Source organism: Schistocerca nitens, chromosome 2 (assembly GCF_023898315.1).
Source record: "Schistocerca nitens isolate TAMUIC-IGC-003100 chromosome 2, iqSchNite1.1, whole genome shotgun sequence".
NCBI lineage: Eukaryota > Metazoa > Arthropoda > Insecta > Orthoptera > Acrididae > Schistocerca > Schistocerca nitens.
In genome coordinates, this window is record NC_064615.1 from 1,175,114,518 (window position 1) to 1,175,138,661 (window position 24,144).

At 43.3% G+C, this 24,144-nt stretch overlaps 1 protein-coding gene across 4 annotated transcripts in view; it reads left to right on the forward strand.

The window, feature by feature from the left end:
- The window catches only part of LOC126237512 (farnesol dehydrogenase-like), a 269,788-nt gene that overhangs the window by 24,681 nt on the left and 220,963 nt on the right, over positions 1-24,144 (forward strand). The window contains exons 4-6 of one of the 4 annotated variants that reach the window (XM_049947674.1): positions 18,837-18,966; positions 19,515-19,661; positions 19,868-20,059. The exons of 2 other annotated variants lie outside the window; for them this stretch is intronic. In XM_049947674.1, coding sequence (XP_049803631.1) covers positions 18,837-18,966; positions 19,515-19,661; positions 19,868-19,912 — 322 coding nt within the window. In that variant the 3' untranslated portion in view covers positions 19,913-20,059. Of the gene's footprint in view, positions 1-18,836; positions 18,967-19,514; positions 19,662-19,867; positions 20,060-24,144 lie in introns of those variants that run through there. One more of the 4 variants, XM_049947680.1, reaches the window with a different exon arrangement.

A 24,144-nucleotide genomic window follows, 5' to 3' on the forward strand; every position in this document is an offset into this window, starting at 1 on the left:
GTAAAAACAAATCTCGAATGAAGAGGAAACCCATGTGATGTTGATTTTCTATGTCTCCATCAGAGAATTTTAACATGCAAAACAAAGCAAAAAAGTGAGGACAAAATGGCTGGTTCATGGAAGATGTACGATTGAAGACGACTATTTTTTTTTATTACTGTAGACAATGAAAATCTGTTGTGGAGTCAAAGATCGCATCATAACTACCACTTTTGTCAACAGCTGTACACTTCAGTATGTATTTTGTATAGGAGTGCTGTTAATGAAGTTTGATACTGTGAACAGTATGGTTATATTCCGACTGAGGCGACTTTCATCTACGATTTGGTTTTCTGTAAGCAGAAACTATAACCGCATCTCGGCTCGCGACGAATACCATGCGCAGGTGCTGCTAATAACGTAGTGTTAAGTAGTTCCCCGGTGCGTAATGTCACTTGCGCGCGCCTTTGTCTTGATTGCTTCGGAAAGCTCCACCGCAGCCTATCCATGTGGCTGCCGTGCCTCGTTAATAGCTCCGCCTGAATGGTGTCGCGGACACCGACGATGGTGCTGTCTCCCAAGACAACTGCCTGGCTGCGCGATATGGCGAAATCCAGAAGACCTCTACGGAATTTCCACTTAGGTAAGAAGTGACGGCTCTTCTTAAATATCTTAAAGGTAACTCCCTCTACAGAGAGAAAAGACCTTATAGTAGCCTGTTGCAGTAGCAGCAAAACTGCAGTCTCTGCGACTCTGTCGCAAATGGTACTGTCAAAGATCAGCATGAAGGACCGTCGGCCTTAACGGAAAACTGTTCAACAGTTTAAGCTTTAGTGGGGTGCTTCGGGGTCTACAGCCGAGTATTTTTTCCTTTTTTTTCATTTTATGCACAATGTTTTAACGCCGACCCAATCGTGTTTAGGTGCTACTAGTTTTGCTGGTATGTGTGGACTCTAGATATTGTTGGCCTCTCACAGCTGTTTGTAGCAGAGTTCTACTCTTGGTGGCCACTACGCCCTTTGTTGTTCATTTGTTTTTCAGAGATCCCGTTCCGTGAAGCCGTGGAAGTGAAAAAATTGTTTATTTATTTACCTTCCGGCAACTAACGGTCATTTAGCCAGCTGAACGTAACTGAGACACATAGTTCAACCTATACATAGGTGACGCAAGTGATACAAATACAACATTAACAATTAACAACACAAGTTAATACTTAAAACGAAGTAATATGAGCATTAGATATACAACTGTTCAGAGCCTACATTAAAATAAATATACATATAAAATAAATATTAACAGTTAACATAGTTCCCAGTGCTATGTTACTGTTACACAGATATCTTGGCAGCGTATAACAATCTGAAAACCTCTTTTTTATGTGAGCATTACTCAAAGAAAATAGAATTTTTGTACTCATAGGTACCTCCGCTTTCAGACGGTATAATTGTTGTAAAAAAGATTGGCTATGTCTCTCATAGTTTGCACATGTGGAGACAACGTGATTAATGTCACTTTGTATGGTGTTATTACAGTCTCGGACCAGTGTCGGAGTAACTGCAGTGCGTAATAAAATGAAACACCTGCAGCCCTTGTTTTGATGTTATTTTATTATATGGCAACCATTTTCGGTGATTCAACAGATCATATTCAGACCTCAGCTGATGCTGAAGGGCTGAACTTCGATCATATATACGATCCTATCAGCAGCCAACGTCTATTAACTGGCGTCCGTAAAATATTGTAGCATTGATGTTGTCTAACACAATGAAATAAAGACCTTGAAAAAGTGAAGGGAGTTGACATATTTCAAAGCTCCTAGTATGGCTACAGCTTCCGCAGAAAAGAAGTCGAAGTTTCCTGTGGCAGATGGAACATTTTCGAGACCGTATTTGTGGAAAAAGGCACATCCCGCATTTTCTCCCTAACTTAATTTGGGGCCATCACAATAAAGGTGTGCAATCAGTCCGGCCTTTTCTGGCCATTCTGTCACCATAGATGAGTGAATTTTCCGTTAGTGACAGGCTTTCTAAATGTATAAGCACTTCATGAGACACGACTGAATGATGGTGCGTGCATATAGGAAGTGATCTTGTGCTGAGGTTTTTTGTTGGCGGGTGACTCCATGTTCTATAGCTAATCACTAGAGCGGGGGGAGGCTGGCGGAGAGTCGCTATTCCGGCAAATAGTCAAGGGCCTCCAGTTTGGAACGCAAAGGATGATTTAAAAAGGACATCCTATTCGGTAGAAATTGGTCCACCAGCAATTTCCTTCTGTTTTGTAAAAGCATTTCACAGGCTTAAACTAACAGGGTGTTGTATAAGGCAGAGCCCATAGTGCCTAACCAGTGACGAATACATCCAAACTGAAATTTGTCCAATTTTCTGAGAATGTCCTTTCGCCCAATATGGGACGCCACACTACTGTACTTAAGTCTTGTTCGAAGTAAGGTTTTGTAGGGCGTCAATAAATGGGTTGGATGAGATCCCCCTCCAAACTCGGGAGACTGATTGGATAATATTTAATGCTTTTTTTGTAGTCTCAATTGCAATCAAAATTGTACAGAATTCTTTTGGAACTTGGATTACCAAAGAAGTATGTTAGACTTATACACTCCTGGAAATGGAAAAAAGAACACATTGACACCGGTGTGTCAGACCCACCATACTTGCTCCGGACACTGCGAGAGGGCTGTACATGCAATGATCACACGCACGGCACAGCGGACACACCAGGAACCGCGGTGTTGGCCGTCGAATGGCGCTAGCTGCGCAGCATTTGTGCACCGCCGCCGTCAGTGTCAGCCAGTTTGCCGTGGCATACGGAGCTCCATCGCAGTCTTTAACACTGGTAGCATGCCGCGACAGCGTGGACGTGAACCGTATGTGCAGTTGACGGACTTTGAGCGAGGGCGTATAGTGGGCATGCGGGAGGCCGGGTGGACGTACCGCCGAATTGCTCAACACGTGGGGCGTGAGGTCTCCACAGTACATCGATGTTGTCGCCAGTGGTCGGCGGAAGGTGCACGTGCCCGTCGACCTGGGACCGGACCGCAGCGACGCACGGATGCACGCCAAGACCGTAGGATCCTACGCAGTGCCGTAGGGGACCGCACCGCCACTTCCCAGCAAATTAGGGACACTGTTGCTCCTGGGGTATCGGCGAGGACCATTCGCAACCGTCTCCATGAAGCTGGGCTACGGTCCCGCACACCGTTAGGCCGTCTTCCGCTCACGCCCCAACATCGTGCAGCCCGCCTCCAGTGGTGTCGCGACAGGCGTGAATGGAGGGACGAATGGAGACGTGTCGTCTTCAGCGATGAGAGTCGCTTCTGCCTTGGTGCCAATGATGGTCGTATGCGTGTTTGGCGCCGTGCAGGTGAGCGCCACAATCAGGACTGCATACGTCCGAGGCACACAGGGCCAACACCCGGCATCATGGTGTGGGGAGCGATCTCCTACACTGGCCGTACACCACTGGTGATCGTCGAGGAGACACTGAATAGTGCACGGTACATCCAAACCGTTATCGAACCCATCGTTCTACCATTCCTAGACCGGCAAGGGAACTTGCTGTTCCAACAGGACAATGCACGTCCGCATGTATCCCGTGCCACCCAACGTGCTCTAGAAGGTGTAAGTCAACTACCCTGGCCAGCAAGATCTCCGGATCTGTCCCCCATTGAGCATGTTTGGGACTGGATGAAGCGTCGTCTCACGCGGTCTGCACGTCCAGCACGAACGCTGGTCCAACTGAGGCGCCAGGTGGAAATGGCATGGCAAGCCGTTCCACAGGACTACATCCAGCATCTCTACGATCGTCTCCATGGGAGAATAGCAGCCTGCATTGCTGCGAAAGGTGGATATACACTGTACTAGTGCCGACATTGTGCATGCTCTGTTGCCTGTGTCTATGTGCCTGTGGTTCTGTCAGTGTGATCATGTGATGAATCTGACCCCAGGAATGTGTCAATAAAGTTTCCCCTTCCTGGGACAATGAATTCACGGTGTTCTGATTTCAATTTCCGGGAGTGTAGAAGTGAGTTTGAAAAACACGAAAGGTAGAATACGGAAATTGGAGTCAGAAGAATTTGTAATAAAGAACGGGCTTAAGCAGGGAGATGCCCTGTCTCCGCTACTTTTTAATTTAGTTCTAGAATGTATTGTACGAATGGCAGCAGATAATTCAGAGGGTGTGGAGTTAAATGGAAATATTAAGATATTAGGGTATGCAGATGATCTAAACATCATTAGTGATAGGAAAGAATCTGTAACAGCGTTAATCAAGGCTAGTGAAGATGTAGGTCTAAGGATAAGTGAAGACAAAACTAAATACCTGGTTACTACTAGAATGCCAACAGCAGTAGATCAGGAAATGTTAAGAGTTGGAGACAGGCAGTTTGAAAAAGTGAACACATTTAAGTATCTAGGCGTGGACATCACTTCGAGAAATGAGATTGTAGCAGAACTGAAGAAGAGATTACGGGTGGGAAGTGCGTGCTACTTCTCACTGAATAGATTATTTTCATCACCAACATTGGCAAGGAATTTAAAGATTAGAGTATACAGAACTGTTATTCTACCAGTTATGCTGTATGGATGTGAGACTTCGTCTCTGACTGTGCAAAATGAAAAGCCGTTTCGAGTATTTAAAAAAAAATTTTGAGGAAAATTTTTGGAGCAAAAAAGGATGACGTTAGCGGAGAGTGGCGAAAACTGCGTAACGAAGAGGTCCGTGGACTCTCTTCAATCCCTGACGTAGGCTGCGATGGGCGGGGCACGTAGCTCGAATGGATGAGGGCAGGGCAGCGCGCAGAGTACTGGTAGGGCACCTAGAGGGAAAACGTCCTGTGGGGAGACCGAGACGTAGATGGGTGGACAATGTGAAGGCTGATTTGAGAAACCTATGTATTGAAGGTGAATGGAAGGAAATAGCCCGAGACAGGGACAGATGGCGAAAATACGTTGCTGCAATAATGGACTCTCGAGTCCGGCATGACCAGTGAGTGAGTAAGTAAGTTAGTTTTTGCAGTCTCTTAGTACATGTGAGGGACACATGACAACCGGGAATCAATTAGACGACGCCCAATAGTAGAGCCTGCGATGACACTGAGTAACATTCAGAGTCTAGGATAATTCTGTCGGGAATCTGTGGAAAGCAACGCTTGGAAAATACAACGAAAGGTGACTCACCAGTGGGTGCTTTTGTAACGTGCACTCTCAGCCAGCTGTTCACACGGATCGTGGCACGGAAAAATACAGCTTTAAGTTCTGTAAAAGAAGTGGAGCGAGAAATAATCACATATTGTGTGCATACTGAAGTATTTTAGTCGACGTGGGAAGAGCTTTTCCATAGCCATGACGTACACAGCGTAGAGTACTGATAATTGCTCCTGGTTAAATTCCAGTTGAGACAGTGCGATGGGCCATCAGTTAATCAAGCAACGTGATGAAATTATTCATGTCAAAAACCATTTCTTCTGACATACCTAGCGCTCCATTTGTGGAGCAAAATATCTGCGTTTACATTTTCATGTGCTCCCTCGATATCCACAAATACAGCTGTGGTCAATTGTGCCTTTTCCCTTTTCAATCCAAATTAGGAAGTAGCCCAGAGATTGTGCTATTCCATCCGTCACTCCAATTGTTGTTTAACTAATCGTTCCAAAGTCTTCCCAATACAAGAGGAAAGAGCAATGTGTCGGTACGAAGTTGGCTCAGAAATATCATTGCCTCTTTTCAGGACTGGGACTGTTATGTGTGTTCTTCAGCCTTTGCCAGGATCTTTAGGCCCCCCAAGTTGATTGTGTATATGCAAGAGGAGGAATATTGCATGTTGAACACAATACCATAGCATAGTGAACATTATCAAATGCCTGGAGAGCTGCCTGTAGCTGAGTGAATTGCCGTCTTCAGTTCCACGAAAGTAAAACGAGAAACAAGGCATTCATCATCGTAGTGGTGGACAAGTGGATATGTAAGCAGTCGAGGACGCACTGAAGCAAGAGAAATTCTATCAGCGAATTGTTCTAGCCAAGGTGCTTCCATCATAGGAGTGTAGCCAGATAGCTTGGTCATGAATTTATTGATTTTTTACTACAACCAGTACTACTACTACTTTCTTTTGCTAATATAGAGCAAAAACTTAATCAACTTACCTTCTTTTTACATATAAGATTTCACTTAACTGATGTGTTTATTTTTTTATATTCCAGAAAATTATGAAGAGTTCATTAATTGCGATAAGAACTTACTGCAAGATGGCGTCGTTCAACTGTTTGAGAGAAGGCAGGGTTCCGCCAAATGGGCGAGGGATTCCTGTCAAGACTAGTCTCTCCCCCCCCCCCCCCCCCCATCGTCCCCACGGCTCTTTCTTGAGTTCGTGTGTGGCACACAAGGGACCGAGATATTGGGGCCCAGTCTTCCTTCCCAAGCTGCATTTCTTTCCCTGTGCTGCTCCCCCTGTGGTCCCCTTCTTCCCCTCTGCCACTTCCATCCATTCTGTGTTCATACTTATGTCGATCTGGCTAGCCAGCTGGTTTTTGTATTACGTACGGTTTTTGTACCCCTTCTTGACCTTTTCTTTTTGGCTTTTTCTGGTCTCCCTTTGGGATTTCACTTCTAAATTTTCTCTCTTTTCTCTCTTTATGCGCAGGACAGCTTCTGTATAATTTGGAAGGTAGAGGACGAGATACTGGCAGAAGTAAAGCTGTGAGGACCGGGCGTGAGTCATGATTCGGTAGCTCAGATGGCAGTCTGCGTTCGGCAGGGCAGCTGTGCGCACCGCGCTCGGCCGTCCACGCCGCTGCGCGCGCGGAGTGTTTTGTTTACGTCCTCGTCACAGCGCTTCTCAGTCGAACAAGCTCTAATGGCCAACTCTTACAGGAAGAACACTCTTAAGTTCACCTTTTCAAACGAATACGCACGGCCCAAGGCACTGGCCGTCGAACGCTTCCTACGCGAAGACGTGAAGATCCCGCGTGACGAACTCATCGGCATACACCTATCGATCGTTAGCAGTGCCGTTTATGTTAAGATAACTTCCGACGCTGCCTGCAACGAGATTATTCAAAGGACGCGACATGGACTAAAATTTCGGCACTCCGACGGAAACGTCGGGCCTGTGGATGTCGACCATGCAGGACTTGGACTTCGGACGATCCGTGTCTTCGAACTGCCTTTCGAGGTGAATGAAGATGAAGTCATCGCAGCGCTAAGCCCGTTCGGAAAAGTACAGAGCCACGTAGCCGAGACATGGGCACAGTTTACGACTTATCCGGTGCTTAATGGTGTGAGACAAGTCCGAATCGATCTCAAACGGCACGTTCCATCGTACATTTCTATCGGCGGCTGCCGTGCGGTGGTCATTTACGACGGACAACCTCGAACATGTTCCGGTTGTGGCAAAGAAGGCCACGTCCGTAATGAATGCCTGCAACGCCCCATCACACAACTAAGGCACGACGATACGAACACCGACAGATCCACGACCACCCTTCCAGTCATCTATGCGGCGACACTGCACGTCCAGCCGTCACAAGACGCCGTTCATGAGCGTCTCTCTGGTCCGATACACCTGGAGGCGTCCCAGCGCCTTGACACCGGCGATGTCACCCGTGAACATGTCCAACAGCCGGACACACCCACGCTAGAAGATCACAAGGATACCAATGAGAGTGTTCTGGAGAATGACGACCGCATCATAGCACCCGCGGCTTTTGTACCGGAATGACGTGAATCTCTTCCTTCCTCAGACACCGGAACTCATTGCCGAAAGCAGAAGTCGCCCAAACAACGAAAAAAAAACTCCGCAAGACGTCAGAATCGACCATTGAGCCACCTCCGCAGGACGAAGAGATGGCACATCACTCTGACGGAGAACACGATAACACTTTCTCCTCTGCCACGGAGACGCGTCATCCACCAGACGGTGAACCGTCCAACAGAGATCGTGCGCAAGCCCCGCGCCCAGAAGCCATGGAACACAGCACGCCTGTTGTCACCGACGCAATTGAGCCGATTCGGCCAGCGCTGCCACCTCTCGCCGATGTCAAAACTGTCGGACGTTTTTCATGGGCGGATGACACGGATTTCCCACCTCCATGCGGAAATGAGATCTGTTCCTCCGTTAGACCAACACTAAAATGGGGGAAGTATTCTACAGCGACTCCTGCGACTTCTATGGACTTCCAGCATCCACCACGACAATCTTCACCACGGCAGCACAGATCTCCCATCAGGCGTACCGAATAGCTACTATCAATACTAATCGGCTCCCACGTTAAACTTCAACTGCTCCGTGACACGCTAAGAGCAGCGGACATCAACATCGCCCTGTTACAAGAACTGAGGACAGCAACTTGGACTGGGTGTTATGGATATGAGACGTACACCGCCCCTGCAGCTATGGAACACACAGGCGCAGCCATCCTCCTACGAGAAGGGATTGCAGTTTCCAATGTCACTACCTCCCAACGGCGCGAGGGGTGGCCATAACAGTTGAAGGAATCAAAATCATAAATCTCTACGACCCATCGGGCACTGATAAACGGAGGGATCGCTCCCAGTTCTACGCAGAAGATATCACGCCTTTATTCCTCGGCCGATACGATCATCTCATCGTAGGTGGAGATTTCAACTGTGTTCTCGAGCGCATAGACCAATACCCCCATTTCACCACATGTCCGGAACTTCGCTTCCTCGTCCGCCGCCTTCGTCTCCTCGACACTTGGCGAGTGGTACACGGCGACCGCCCGGGGTATACACACATCACGAGCCACTCCGCCAGCTGACTTGATAGAACATACATCTCTGATGTTCTGAAATCAGTTCTCCTCGACGCGGAACGTTGGCCGTCTGCCTTTTCGGATCATGACATCTACATCTGTACCATGAACCTACGTCGACAATCTATATGGCGCAGTGCAGCACCTTGGAAACTCAATGTCACGCTACTGCGGGACCCTGAATGTCGACAACAGGTCACCGACACGTGGCACACCTGTGTTCAAAGCATTATGCGTTACGAGACCACACTGCAGTGGTGGGTGCTGTGCGCCAAACCGGCCATCCGACGCACATTGATACACTATGGCAGAGCCAAGCCAGGTGGAATCACCACAAACCTGATTTCTACTATAGCGCTCTGCGTGAACTCATGGATCATCCTCCATCCCCGGATCGTCTAAAAGAAGCTCAACGCATCAAGGCAAAGATTTTATCCTTGACCAGATGCCGTCTAGAGGGAGCCATTGTACGAGCACGCAGCCAAGATAGGATTAACGGTGAAGAACCTTCTATGCATCATATTGTTCAAAATGGTCGTCGACGCCTACAGGCTTTAATGACAACTTTAGACCTACCTTATGGACGACGGCTGACTTCGCAAGCTACCACTGCGGATGCATTCACAACGCACTATAGACTTTTCTATCAAGAAGTACCTGCCGGTGCAGAAGCCATTGCTGAGGTTGCCCAGGAGACACTTCGTACTCTAAACGCAGCAGCTGCAACCCCCCTGACTTCTGAAGTGACCACCGACGACGTCCAAGGCGCTGTAGCCAAAGCGTCTCTGAATCGATCTCCCGGCCCGGAATTGCTTACCTCTCGAATTTTACAGAACCTTCCAAGATTTGATGTTGCCACGATGGAGGGACATGTACTGGAAACTTTTGTCCGGCGCGGCGAACCCGCCATCAATGTTCATGGAAGGCTTACTTGTACCAGTCCCGAAACCCGCAGGAGGAACACGACTCGACAGTTATCGGCCGATCACGTTACTCAATTCCGACTCCAAGATTTTCACACGCCTTCTAGCAGTGCGACTCAAACATGTCTTATGAGACATTGTTTCCCGAGAACAAACATCCTTAGGCGCCGATCGTAATATACAGACAGCCCTCAGTGAATATCGAGATGTGATCGCTGTGGCAACACACTCGCGACTGCCAGGCGCTTTAATCTCCATCGACTTCAAACAAGAGTTTGACCGCGTCAATCACGCATTCCTCAACGCAGTGATGGACCGAATGGCAATTCCCCCGACGTTCACGCAAGTGATTATGCGGCTCCTTCGTGGAGCAACGCCCAGACTTCTCGTCAACGGCAGACTTACAGAACCTATACGGATTGAACGCTCAGTACGGCAGGGTTGCCCTTTGTCGACGGAGCTTTATGCCATTGCGATGGAACCACTCATTTGCGGATTACGGCGACGTTTGACAGGTATTCCACTCCGGAATCATATGTTCCGCTGCCGAGCCTACGCGGACGACTTGGCCCTCGTCGTTCGTTCAGCGGCCGACGTACAAGCTGCGTTGCAGTGGACTACCCGTTACAGTGCAGGGGCAGGGAGCGCTATGAACGTGGCAAAATCATGCGCCATGAAGATCGGCCGCGGCCTTCCCGCAGACAGCGTAGTCCCATTTCAACTGGCGGACACCCTTCGTTGTCTCGGATTGGTGTACACGCGAGACATTCGCCGCACCTCGGCGATCAATTTTCGGGCGCTACTACAACGCATCCGGGCCAACATACAAAATCACATACTACGCCCGCTGAATATGTGCCAGAGAGTCACCTTCGTCAATACCCATCTGGCAGCCCGGATACCCCATATAGCGCAGATTCTGCCATCACTGCGACAATGGCGGCCAGATTACAGGCGGCTTTCGGCTATTTTATTTGTTCTGGACACATCTTCAAAGTCCAGTATGAAGCTCTCACCTTACCAGAGCGGGATGGTGGCCTCGATCTGGTTAATGTGAGCGCCAGGACTACGGCACTTTACACCAATACTATGCTTCTGTTATGCAAAAGCCAAAACGTTAGTTTTACTGGAATGTTGACCACCGAGCTCGCACCTGTTTAGATACGCCCACCGACGTCTCTGGCACACATCCCACCTCCGATGTCACATATCGGCCGTTTCTTTTTGGAGTACAGCTACATAGGCACCGAGCTCCCCAGGACCAGGAAGACGACCACCCGCGACATCTATTGCCTTCTCCGAAAGTCTCCATCCCGCAACCCCGTCGAAACACGTCATCCCCAGGTTTCATGGCCTACAGATTGGAAAACGATCCACCAACCATATCACACCACTGACACCACTTCTATGTGGTACCTTCTCGTCAACGCCAAGTATACTACAAGACAGAAACTGCATCGCATCGCACTGGTGGACTCACCCCTGTGCCTCAAGTGCAATGTCGAAGATACAGATTTACATCGTTTTGAGTGTGGGCCAGCAGCAGCCGTCTGGACCCTCGTACAGAAGATTGTGGCTTTCTACCTCCGAGTACCACCACATCATGTTTCTCCTACCATGATGATATATCCCGACACGACCTACTTTCCATCGGCTAAGTGGCACGCCATCACATGGATCAGTGGCATGGCTGTCAACTACCTCTTCCGGGACGACATCGTCGATTCGGCGGACTTTTGGACACGCCTCAAAGTACATCACCACACCCTTCGCAGACATCGACACTATCGGGCCACTTTCGCGAACTATTTACAGAGTATTTTCACCAACCCGCCTCAAAGCTGGAATCTCAAAGAACCGAGCCAGCCAAGAATGGACGATCCCACGTTCCCCTTTAATGGTCAATGATAGAATGCATTTTGTTCTGATGGCGCGACAAAGTGGAGCATGGCGAGAAAAGTATTCCTATTTTATTTCACTTCTATTTTCTCCTCCTCTTCTAAGTTTTTTTTCCTTACACATGTTTAAGCTTTTCAGGCATAGCTCTCTATCTGCAGCCTATTTGTTTTCTTTATCCTGTGCTCCCCCACCCCCACCCCCAAAAACATAAAAAAATGGGTTGCTGCTGATGGTGAGAATCTATACACATTTATGTTAACAATTAAAAAATAAATAAAAAAAGGCCGTTGCGGAAATATAGCTACCTTTATGTTTTACGTTTTCTAAGGATATTGTGTTATTTTATGAAGAACGTCGTCTTTTATTTTCATACACAAGAGGCTTTTGTTTTCTCCTTACCTGCAACTTAAAAAAAAGTAAAAAAGGGAAGTTGGTAGAGCACCTGCCCGCAAAAAAAGTAAATAAATAAATAAAATAAAAAACAAAAAACAAAAAATGGAACTTTTAAAAAAATAAAAAAATAAAAAAATAAAAAAATAAAAAAAATAAAAATAAAAAAAAGAAGCGGTTCAAAAAAAGATGCAAGGGAAAAAATGGTAGAGCACTTGCCCGAGACAGGCAAAGGTCCCGATTTCGAGTCTCGGTCGGGCACACAGTTTTAATCTGCCAGGAAGTTTCATATCAGCGCACACTCCGCTGCAGAGTGAAAATCTCATTCTGGAATTTAAATACTCTTTTACTCTATATGCGTCGATAGCTGATGAGGCTAGAACTCCTAAAACTTCTTTGCTTACTGGAACTGATTCTTACTTGTTACATTTTCAACATTCTGGTCATATGCACCACTCACGTTTGCAAACGCTTTACCAATGCTTTCTTTGCCAGCCGACAGATATTTGCAATGACGAAAGAAGTAATCAAGACATGATATCCTGACTTGTGGATGACAACAAATCAAAATATTCTTGAAATGTCGAAGGAGCAGAATTGTACAGAGGTATACCACAAAGCGGAACTACGTTCTTGTTCTGTTACACTGTCAGTGTGTCAGTGTCGTCGCAGTTTACTCACATTCTCGCAGTGAAATCTTGACTATGAATTGTCATTCATCGTGCGGCCAATAAAAGCAAAACATGATACGTTCATTTTCGAAAACAAGTTCTAGCAATTTGCAACAAAATGTCACCAGTAGACAGTTATGGTGCTATTAAAGAGCTTTTAAAATAATACCTCATATATCAATTAGTGAAAAAAGCAATTGTAAACAAAGGAGTGGTGTCAGTTGCCTAGACCCTGTAAAATTTTATATTTTGCTTCAACAACTAGCCCTATGTGCTTAATTTTCTTGGTAACGATGGCCTAACCTCTGTAACACGTACATGCTTCTTAAACAGCTGTTTCACATCCATTTTAATAAAGATTTAATTGATAGCGGGAAATTTTACATTTTATTTTCACACTAAACTATTGTAAGTTTTTAACAATAGCTTCATTTCTATATTACTTCTTGCCAGTACCTTTGTGTGTCAGTTTTTCAGAAATAACTTGTTCGGTTTCATTTTTGAGTTTCATTTTGAGGTTTTCGAATTAAATAAGCCGACATCGAGCTTTGAGATATAGCAGTATTAATACTAGAATGACATGAAACAACCGCTTTAATTTTAGTCACCCATAAATCATACCTGTGATCAAGTTTGCTACAATGTACTCTTCGGAAAAAAACCATGAATGATGATGATGCATTTTCCACTTACAGCTGTTTTCTTCTGTTTTTGTTTCATTCTATAATGCCGTAAGTGAAATGGAAAGAAGACAAGGATTTCTGGTAAGATGAGTATTGGGTAATATCAACAGCAGCAGAAAATGGCATAACGGGAGTAGGATTTGTTATGAATGGGAAGGTAGGACAGAGTGTGAGTTACAGTGAAGAGGTCAAAGATGTAGTTACTCTCATCAGAATCGACAGCAAACGAATACCGTGAACAATGGTTCTGGTATACATGCCGACGTCGCAAGCAAAAGTTGAAGAGATTAGAGAAAGTATTTGAGAATATTCAACGGGTAATTCAGTACGTGACGGGAGATGAAAATCTAACACTAACGGAGAATTGAAATGCGGTTTTAAGGGAAGGGGTAGAAGAAACAGTTACGGGAGAATGTGGGCTTTGTATTAAGAATGAAAGAGGAGAAAGACTGAGTTCTGCAATAAATAGCAGCTAATAAGAGCAAATACTCTAATCAAGAATCACAAGGGGAGGTATGCTTGGAAAAGGTCGGGAGATACATAAGGATATCACTTAGATCAAATCAAGGTTACACAGAAATTCCGGAATCAGATACAGGATTTTAAGGCATACCCAGGAGCAGATATAGAGTCAGATCCCAGTTCAGTACTGATGAAGAGTGGGCTCAGGTTAAAGAGATTGGTCAGGAAAAATGAGTGCGCAAAGAGTTGGGATATGATAGTACTACGAAATGAGGTGATAAGCTTTATGTTCTCTTAAAGCTATAGACACTGAAATAAGGTGTAGCTCAGTAGACAATACAGTTAAAGAAGAATGGACATCTCTAAAAAGGCCAATCACATAAAGTGGAGAGAAAAACATAGGTATAAAGAAGGTAACTGTGAAGAAACCATGGGTAACACACGATATACTTCAGTTGATCGATGAAAGAAAGTACAAAAATGTTCTGGAGAAAACAAGAATACAGAAATAAGAGTCGCTGAGGAACGAAATAAATAGGTGTAGGGAAGCTAAAGCGATAAGGCTGCAGGAATAATTTGAAGAAATCAAAAATGAAATTGTCGGAAGGACTGACTCAACAGAAAAGTTAAAAGAACCTTCGATGAAATTAAGAGCAAGGGAGGCAACATTAAGAGTGCAATGGAAATTCCAGTGTTAAATGCAGAGGAGAGAGCAGATAGGGGGAGGAGTACCTTGAAGGCCCCTTTGAAGGGGAAGATTTGTCTGATGTCATAGAAGAAGAAACACGAGTCGATTTAGAAGAGATAGGGGATCCAGTATTAGAATAAGGTGGAAGGGGTAGACAACATTCTATCAGAATTTCTAAACTAAAAAATTGCAATAAAATGACAATTCACGTCGGTGTTTGGAATGTATGGGTCTGGCGATGTCTTGTCTGACTTCTGGAGAAACATCATCCACAAAGCTCAGAAAGTAACATGAGCCGACAAGTGCGAGAACTGCCGCACATTGAGATTAACAGCACGTGCATCCAAGTTGATAACCAGAATAATACACAGAAGAATGCAAAAGAAAATTGAAGATGTGTTAGATGATAGTCAATTTGGCTTTAGGAAAAGTAAAGGTACCAGAGAGGCAATTCCGACGTTGGGATGGATAATGGAAGCAAGACTGAAGAAAAATTGATACAGGCTCATATAATTTGTCGACCTTGGAGAAGCGTTCGACAATTTAAAATGGTGCAAAATATTAGAAATTCTGAGAAAAATAGGTGAAAGCTGTAGGGAAAGATGGTTAATATACAACATATACGAAAATCAAAATAGAATAATAAGAATGGAAGACGAAGAACGAAGCGCTCAGATTACAAAGGGTGTAAGAGAATGATGTAGTCTTTCACCTCTACTGTTCAATCTATACATCGACGAACCAACGAAGGAAAGAAAAGTAAAGTAAAAGCGAGAAATTAAAATTTGACGTGAAAGGATATCAATGATAAGATTCTCTGATGACATTGATATCCTCAGTGAAAGTGAAAAAGCATTACGGAATGTGCTGAATGGAATGAAAAGTTTGAGTACAAAGTATGGATTACAGGTAAATCGAAGAAGGGCGAAGGTAACTAGAAGTAGCAGAAATTAGAACAGCGAGAAACTTATCAGGATTGATGGGCACGAAGTAGATGAAGTTAAGGGATTTTACTACCTTGGTAGCAAAATACACCACGATGGGGAGGGCAAGGAGGACATTCGGCATCACAAGCGGACTAGTATTGCAAAAGAGGGCATTCCCGGCAAATAGAATTATAATAATGTTGAACATAGACTTCAATTTCAGGAAGAAGTTTCTGAGAATGTACGTTTTGAGCATGGCATTGTATGGTAGTGAAACATGGACTGGGTGGAAACCCAGAAAAGAAGACGATAGAAGCATTTGAAATGTGGTGCTACAGAAGAATGTTGAAAATCAGGTGGACTCATAAGGTGAGGAATGAGGAGGTTATATGGAGAATCAGCGAGGAATGGAAGCCATTGACAACAAGAGACGACAGGATGGTAGGAACCTGCTAAGACACTAAGAAATAACTTCCATCGTACTGGAGGGAGCTGTAGAAGGTAGAAAAACAGAGATTGGAATACATCCAGCAAAAAATTAAAGACTTATGTTGCAGGCGCTGCTCTGAGAGGAATTCGTGGCGGTCCGCGTCAAACCAGTCAAAAGACTGATGACTCAAAAACAAAAAAAATCAAGATACTCGCTTTACGATAACACTTGCCAGTTTAGTCACATTGCAATCGAAGTTCTGACTGTTACATTGTTTAATAATAAAGCAAAGACCGATATAAAATTGCGCATTCATCTTGCATCTAAAGTATGCTGGTAAATGGGATTTTCTTGGTCAGGTGAGCAGAAACTTGCATGTGTTACTGTTACCACATGTGTTACTGTTGCCGAGATAGTGCATAAAGTTATTTCTTTAGTGATATGAAGGCATCAGAAATATCGGAGAATAATGTTGAACACTCCAATGCTGTGCAGAATAGATCAATGAAAAAAGTGTTGTGGCGTATTTGTGATTCTTCAAAAAGATGACGGCCCACGAGCGATGTTGTAGGTGACGATGTAAGTACTTACGACTGAGATGTTTTTGGAATATTCCGTTTATAGAAGGGAATAGATTAATAAAGCAGTTCAGTAAGTTGTCTTCCTATGATTCATATAACTGACCTAACTGTACTTATCAGTGTAAATCCTGTGATGCGAAGTAAACAACGAAAAATTCCGGATGAAGCTACACGTCATGATTCTGTCTCGTGTCTATAAGGGACGTATTAGCAGTTGGACAAATACAGGAAGTTCAGGTATATCGATTAGCATTTTTGACATGGCATGGCATCACATACAGACCTTTTATTACGCTGAAAATGGTGCTGGGTACCACAGCGAAAGCGCATGTGGTGGCCAGAGGAAAACATAATGTTACGCTAAGTGTACAGGGAAAGCTTACGTAAAGTGCATCTACATATACACAAACTGAGAGGCCGCAAATCACATTCTACCATTCGTGATAGAAAACATATATTTGCCAGAACAAGATAACATTTGAAAGTCACGCCTGTTACATGCAGGAAAAAGTCCTCCAAACCCTGTCATACGGACAATATTGACTGACTACAGCATAAAATTTGGGGAGCCCAGAATTGCCACATGTTTATTGTGAGGCAAATGTAGAGCTGACTGTTTTAATCTTGACTTGTAAACGAGACGTATGTAACTCAGTAACTCTGAATAAGCGGAAACAACATCCAATGAATTAAAATTAACTAGGGTTTGCATAATAGTAAACCAGGCAGTTTTACGAGAGTGAACTTTTCGAACGTTTGAAGTCTGTACGGATTACCAGAAGTATCTTCCACTTCCTAATATTTTAACCAATGATATTCCTGCCTGCAGCTATCATTTTATTCATTCAACATTCATTTGCTTTCTATTGTGAAATGGGAATTTTGTAAATATAACCAAATACGTTCCAACAAAAGACCTATGAACTGTAATCCCTTTACACTTTTGCCAGATCGAGTAGAACTCTCATAAACGACGCAAGCTAGCGTTATAGATCAAACAACTACCAAGACTCTAGTCAGTCAAAACATCTGGAGGTAACGTTCTGGGGCAACTAAGATAGCAGAGGTCACCAAGTTTTGACGTCATGACAACTCCCCTTATTTTTACCGCCATGCGTGAAACTCATATTCTCTCAGTGTTTTGCAACTCCTGATGGATGTCGTGGCCATTGAGATCTTCATAACGTCACTACCGGACTCCAGGCATTGTTTTAATTGAAATCTTCTAGCATATTATTCGACACACTCTTTAATTCTGCTATTGCAGAAACTCGGCGTTAGCGCGACGATACTGGTCACACCGAATATGTTTTGATGATTATATTCGAGGCTCGAACCTCAGGTGGCATTGCACATCTCTGCTCCATGAGCCATTAAAACCCATCATACAGAGAAGAAGTACTAAAGACTCCGCTCCATAGAGCTCGAACACTCTCAGATAATGAAAGCGTCTCCGAAGAATAACAACATCTGGAATAATGTTCCGAAAAAATGGGTATTCAGATCATAAAATTGATTGGGCGTAAAAAATGTGTTCCTGAGGAGGCGCTTGAGACTGAGAAAAAGAAAGAGGAGCAAATAATCATTTATCTATCTTTTTTAAACTAATGTAAAAGGCTAACATACGTTACCATATGCACTGTAGTACTAAACTATTGATGATATCATTTCATCATATTGTATTTAGACAAACTGTATTTCATGCACTTCTTTCTACAACTCAGATGCTTCCCCATGCCGGAATATGACTCGTGTAATGTAGTAACGACCTTTCTCAGTCTGAATCTTAAATGACGTATGTGGCCTCACATATCGCTCAATTATTCACATTTACTGCAATTACTAACTTCTTCCCCACTTCCAATGTTTTTAGCAGATACTGAACTTTTACTTGAATTGTCAAGAGTCTTAATGTGGGCCAGTACTCTGATAGCGTGCTCCGTAGCGTTCTCATATCAACATAAACACATGCATTTTATATTCGTTAAATGAAGGAAACTTTGAGACTATCTCAGATAATACATGCTTCTAACTTATTGCAATGTAATGTGTGGTTATAGTTTCCTAGCTATGTTTCATGTCATTTTAATAAAAGCAAACACAGCGGCGTTGAGGTCGTGAGTGTCTGTGTATTTCTAGCACATCATGTGTCTAATGTAATGTAGAAAGACGTAAGCATTTCTTTTTTTTTTTTTTTACTTATTATGCTTCTTCATTAGCTCACTACGCTCTGTACTTGGAATACAATGCAATATTAGCTTTTATAGAACTTACGTGAGCACGTTATGAAGCTGTTTTGTACATTGTTACGTGCATTGCTCAGTGAAATAAGCAGGCATATCGAGAAATGTCCACACTGATTTTTGTGTCATGAAAGGTATGTCTTAGACCATAACACTAGGTATTTATTTTTTCTTTTCAGCATTGGGGGCCACCTCCCGCCGATTGCCAGTGATGGAGCTATGTATAGTGCCAGCAAGCACGCGGTGAGGGTACTCCTTGAAGGACTGAGAAAGGACCTGGTCGCCAGAAAGAGCAAAATTCGCGTCGGGGTGAGTGGAGATGCTTCACAGTAATTGGGATTTCCTGTAAGTCAACCGACTCTTTTGGGCTTTAGTCTTCTTTTTGAAATGTTCATAAATAATTACTGCACTGTTCTGCTACTGTCAGATTGAACAGGATGCAATCAGTTTTTTCTCGAATTATTTACGTTTTCGGTGAAGTTCCGTGTAATTATATGAATACTATAATAGTGTTATGATTGAGAGTTCATAAAGTTTTGTCTGTTTACCTATCGTGGCAGTTTATTATTCCCGTAGTTTCAATAAAATAGCTTTGACTACAGTTGCAAAGGCTGGAGACAGTTTTACTGTCGTGCTGCTATACGCCTTACAAAGTCGTCTGCCTGTACTTGTAAAACAGGCAATACAAGGAGCACTTATCGCTCGAAAAAGAACTGAAGTTGGCTGCTGGCTGGCTCAATTGAACGTCACTCACGAAGTCATTTTAATCGAAGTACTTATTTGTACATTGCTGCCCCTTTTCTGATAAGTTGAAGAAACTCACAAGGAAATAATTATTAATGCTTCTCTTCTCACAGTCTGTTTCTCCTGCGCTTGTGAGGACTGAAATCCTTGACGGAAAAGAAAAGTGGTCTTCAGAAATATTCGACAAATTTAACTGTCTGGAATCGGAAGACATCGCAGAAGCTGTTGTTTACATGCTGTCACAACATCCGCGTGTGCAGGTAGGCTGTCTGCTGTCTTGTCATTCCTACTGCCTGACACTCAAAATCTCCTTATCACGTAAATAATGCTAATACTTAACTGGAAAAATTTGCCAGTTAGGTAGGTGAGTGATTGTTGAGAAGGTCACTAAAAACAGTGAGAAAGAAAAATATATTATGTGTCTGCAATTTACTAGACGCTCATCACATAAAATCTTATGTTTCAGGTGCACGACATCATTGTTCGTCCCACTTGCGACGCCTATTTATGAACGAGTTTTTTCAAGACTCTAGGTGTAGAAAAATTCAAAGGAAGTTGCTAGTGGATGTCTGGAGCGGCAGCAGATATCAAGCAGATCGCAGTACTATGAGGGAATACTGCAAAATTTGGTGAAAGCGAATAAAATAGAATTATTGCATTATGGCTACTTAATTATTCGCCACAGGCACAGAACGAACGTTGGGAGCTACATCTGGGGACATCAGCGTGAGTTTCCTATAGTGGGTCGAACATCTGCATGGAAGAGACAGCACTCAGGTAACATGTCGCCATGATGAGAGGACGCGCAGCTTATGTGTGACACAAGGCTCTCGCGTAGCGTGTGTAACTGTCGACAGAATGTTTTACTGCATGGGGAAGAATTGGGAAATGGTAGTCAGCATGTTCGTGATGACACTTTAAGCTAAATAGTGTCTCCATGCGGGATCGACCAGTGGCAGAGCGTTCTGAGGTCCCATTATGTAATGAAAATTTGGCAGGGAATCAGTACGGAATGCGAGAGTTCATAGTTCGGCCAGCAGCGGCCACACACGACCTTGGCGGCGAGATGCAGCCACGGTTTGGGGAATAGTAGGCCGAACAGCCAGTCCACCAGCACAATTAGCAGTCTTCGGAAAAGGAAGTAACCTTGACGTGGATTGTCGTGAAACAAATTAGAAAGCGCGTGAAACGGTAGCAGACGTGGCCAATACAAGGGGTATGCTAGAGACGCTGAAGAAATACAAGGGTCTGGAGGCTTTGATGTGTTCAGAATCGCGAGGCTGTTTGCAGAGCAAACACCAATGATACAGAAAAGAGGAAACAATAAAGGTTCAATGAGTCAGCATGTTTGAGATTTACGGTTTAAAAATCACGTGTTCCAACTGGCAAGAACGAAAATATTTACAAAGAATGAATGAGAAAATTAGCACCAGCAGGAAAAACAGGTAAGGTAGTGCCAATAATAGAAAGTGATGTTACATTTAAGTTTTTGTTCGAGAAAGATTCCGAAAACGAACATCAGTTAATGTTAGATAATGAGCTACTTTAGCTTTGAGAAGGGCCAGCCTCCGACATAAAAATTTTAGGTGCTATAATAAATATGTCCAAGACTGTTCATCATGAACTGACATTATTTACGCCAATTCTGGATGAATTAGCGGATAACACATTCCTCATAATTACTATGCTCAGTGTAAGCCAGATGGTTGGCACAGATTTTTTAAATGTATATCATTGTGAGGTCAATTGTGAATTATGTTCAGTGAAAATGCATATTGAAGGAATAGCAGTAGTGGTACCATTCTTATCACAATAGTGAGCCAGTTAAGGGAACTCCTGAACATAATACAAACGGCCAAAAATAATCACGAAAAAGAACTGAAAAATATAAAGTTCAATCTCTTGAGAGTTTAAAGAGCAGCAGAAGAGCTATGTGGACATTACAGTACTGAAACCATATTGTGGAAAGATGAAAGTGAGAGAGAGAAATTGAGTAGAGTAGACGATAAGTTGTCCTAGTAGGGGAAAAAAGTGTAGGGTGCCTCTCACTGTTCGAGAAACTTCATAGCAGTGCAACTGTGTGTACTTCAGCTATCTGGAGCCATTCTAACCTTCTGGTCCTAGTCTCTTCTGTGGTCTATTATCTCTCTTTTGATCATAGAAATGGAAGACATTTCTCAATGCGTCATCGATCTACATTTGAGACCAAAATAAGAAAACAGGCTGATGCGAGTCAATTCCGTGAACTAAAGATTGGTACTGAAAAACGTCAACGAAACTTTCCAGGAAGGACATATGGAATGAAGAGTTATCTCGGAATGTCAAAGTACAGAATTATATAATTGGCTAACCCAGTAAACGAGTAGCGTAAACACCGGAACTGAACGAATGAATAAGTGCTAAGGTTAAGTTGTTGAAAGTTTTGTAATGGCGTAAGAAAGATGTGAACGCTGAAGTATGAGGCGGTGTTGCTAAAGTGAACACAATGTAATTGTTTTCAATTTAGTGATAAAAATGCTACAGATATCTAGTACAGTATGAAGAAAAGTATATAACAAAAGTTGGGCTTGATAATGGGCCAGACGAAATTAAACAGCTTAACAATAACCAATGTGAATTGGACTGTTGTGCCTTGAGCACAAGAGAAGAGAAAAATTTGCAAGTTAAAAGAAGTAGACCTTCAGAGTTAACATATGTGTTAACAAAGACTGAGCAGTCATGACTGCCGGCATAAGAATAAATAAGCTAAAACAGGATATATATATATTTAGAAATACAAGGGAAAGAAGAGTTATATGGTCCGAAAGGTGTGTTGTGCAGCAATTAGGACAACCGTAATATACCTTAAGAAATGGTAACGAAATGCTTGAATTTATGTGTGTGGATGTATGGATGATGTACAGAAAAGCTTCCAACATTTTGCAGGTGTGGAGTAAATTGAGCATTAAGGCCCAGATTACCAAATAAGTTAAGACTTGTAACGCTACCGCCCTTAATCGGACGTACGTTAGCTGTATAAAGCCTGTACTGTAATAAGTTCACGGGCTTCACCTTACAAACAAGGATTTTAGTACATAATTTGACCGCGTGTACCTAATAGAAGCAAGATCGGACTTGTATTCAGTCAATAGCTACAGTGATGCATCAAGCAAATGTAAAGTATAATTACTCTTTCGCATGGACAAGAAGTACACACAGTAGATGCTACCGTAAATTAATAATTCGGTCGCCAGCCTACTTAGGCAATGAGTGAGTTTTTCCTTGTACAATTGGGTGCATGTACAAGCATAGTAACCCGTAGTGAAGATGCGTTATACGGCAAAGTTTGGCACCAGAAAAATCCACTGAACTAAAGTTTTCTCTTTTTGTTTTTTACTAATTTGGACGAGCTAAATTCACACAACACCACACAGCAATGATTACTACGAATTGCATTCTGTATATTGATCAGACTGAAATCGGGCATAGATTTTCCTAGAATAAGCAGTTTTGAAAGCACACATACAATGTCACTATTAACATTGGAAAACAACACTAATACACTTAGGATTAACCTAGAACTTAACTTTACTGGTCAAATCTGATCAACACATTTCAAGGTTTGAAAGAATGGACAAGAGAAGGGGGAGGGGGGGGCCTGAAACTGTTATGGTCGTTATACTGAAACTGTTAAGTACTGAAAGCAAATTAACACTCAAAATTATCAATCTATGAATAACTACTCCTTTGTCTTACTTCTGAATAATTTAACTGTCATTAGTTCTGTCTCAAATTAATTAAATAGCATCGCTAACTCAATTCAAACAACTCTCTTCCAATTTAGTCATACTTTTGTTCTTTACCAACATTTACAATAACACACAGACTTTGTAAAACTTCTTTATAACGTAGATTGATCTACTGATAATTCTTATTAACACTGATTTTTAAGCTTTCAGTTCAGGATACTCGGGTTGCACAATACGAGGTAAGGATCCTGTCTAGGTCAGTGATCAGGATAAGTCATGGCTAAAGCAATTCTGGTAAAAGTCACGTTATTATTGAACAGTAAGAAACATTTTGACACTGGTCCACACAGATACACTCCTAAAGATGAAATAAATGTTTGACCTGTGCAAGTCGGTGCGGCGGTTGGCGGGCAGCGAGATAGCGGGCAGCACGGCACACATACAAGCACGGCTAAGGCTTACACTACATTGGCACTTTCCATCTTCTTAGCGTCGTAATCTTTCCAACTTTGTGCCTCAGAATATAGCCATGCCAAGTAGTCGCCGGAATCGGTGCATCCGAGGCTCAATGGAATCCACTTTTCCTGGGTAGCCGCCTCGGTACAGTACGTGTTCCTCTGACCGATTCACAACTCCGACTCTTACTGATGCTCGCCTCCGACTGACTACTTAGCCCGTTGTGTCGAACCGCGCCCAGTGTGCGTTTTCCCGCGCTCGCCTGCCTCCACCTTTTCCCGCTCCCCTACAGGTACGGTATTCACCACAGGTTTTCTACTACACATATCCTACTGCATTACCTACGTATGGACCAAGTGTTTAAATTACAATTTTCACATCTTACAATAGTTTTAACAATAGTACACTTTCTTTTGATTATCACATTATTTGAAATCTAACATAAATAATAATATTCATTACAAAAGTTGCTCACTGTTTCTTTAACACGACACGAAAAGAGAAATAAATGAAATCAAACATTGTTCACACTAATTTATCGAAATTCATAAAGAAAAAA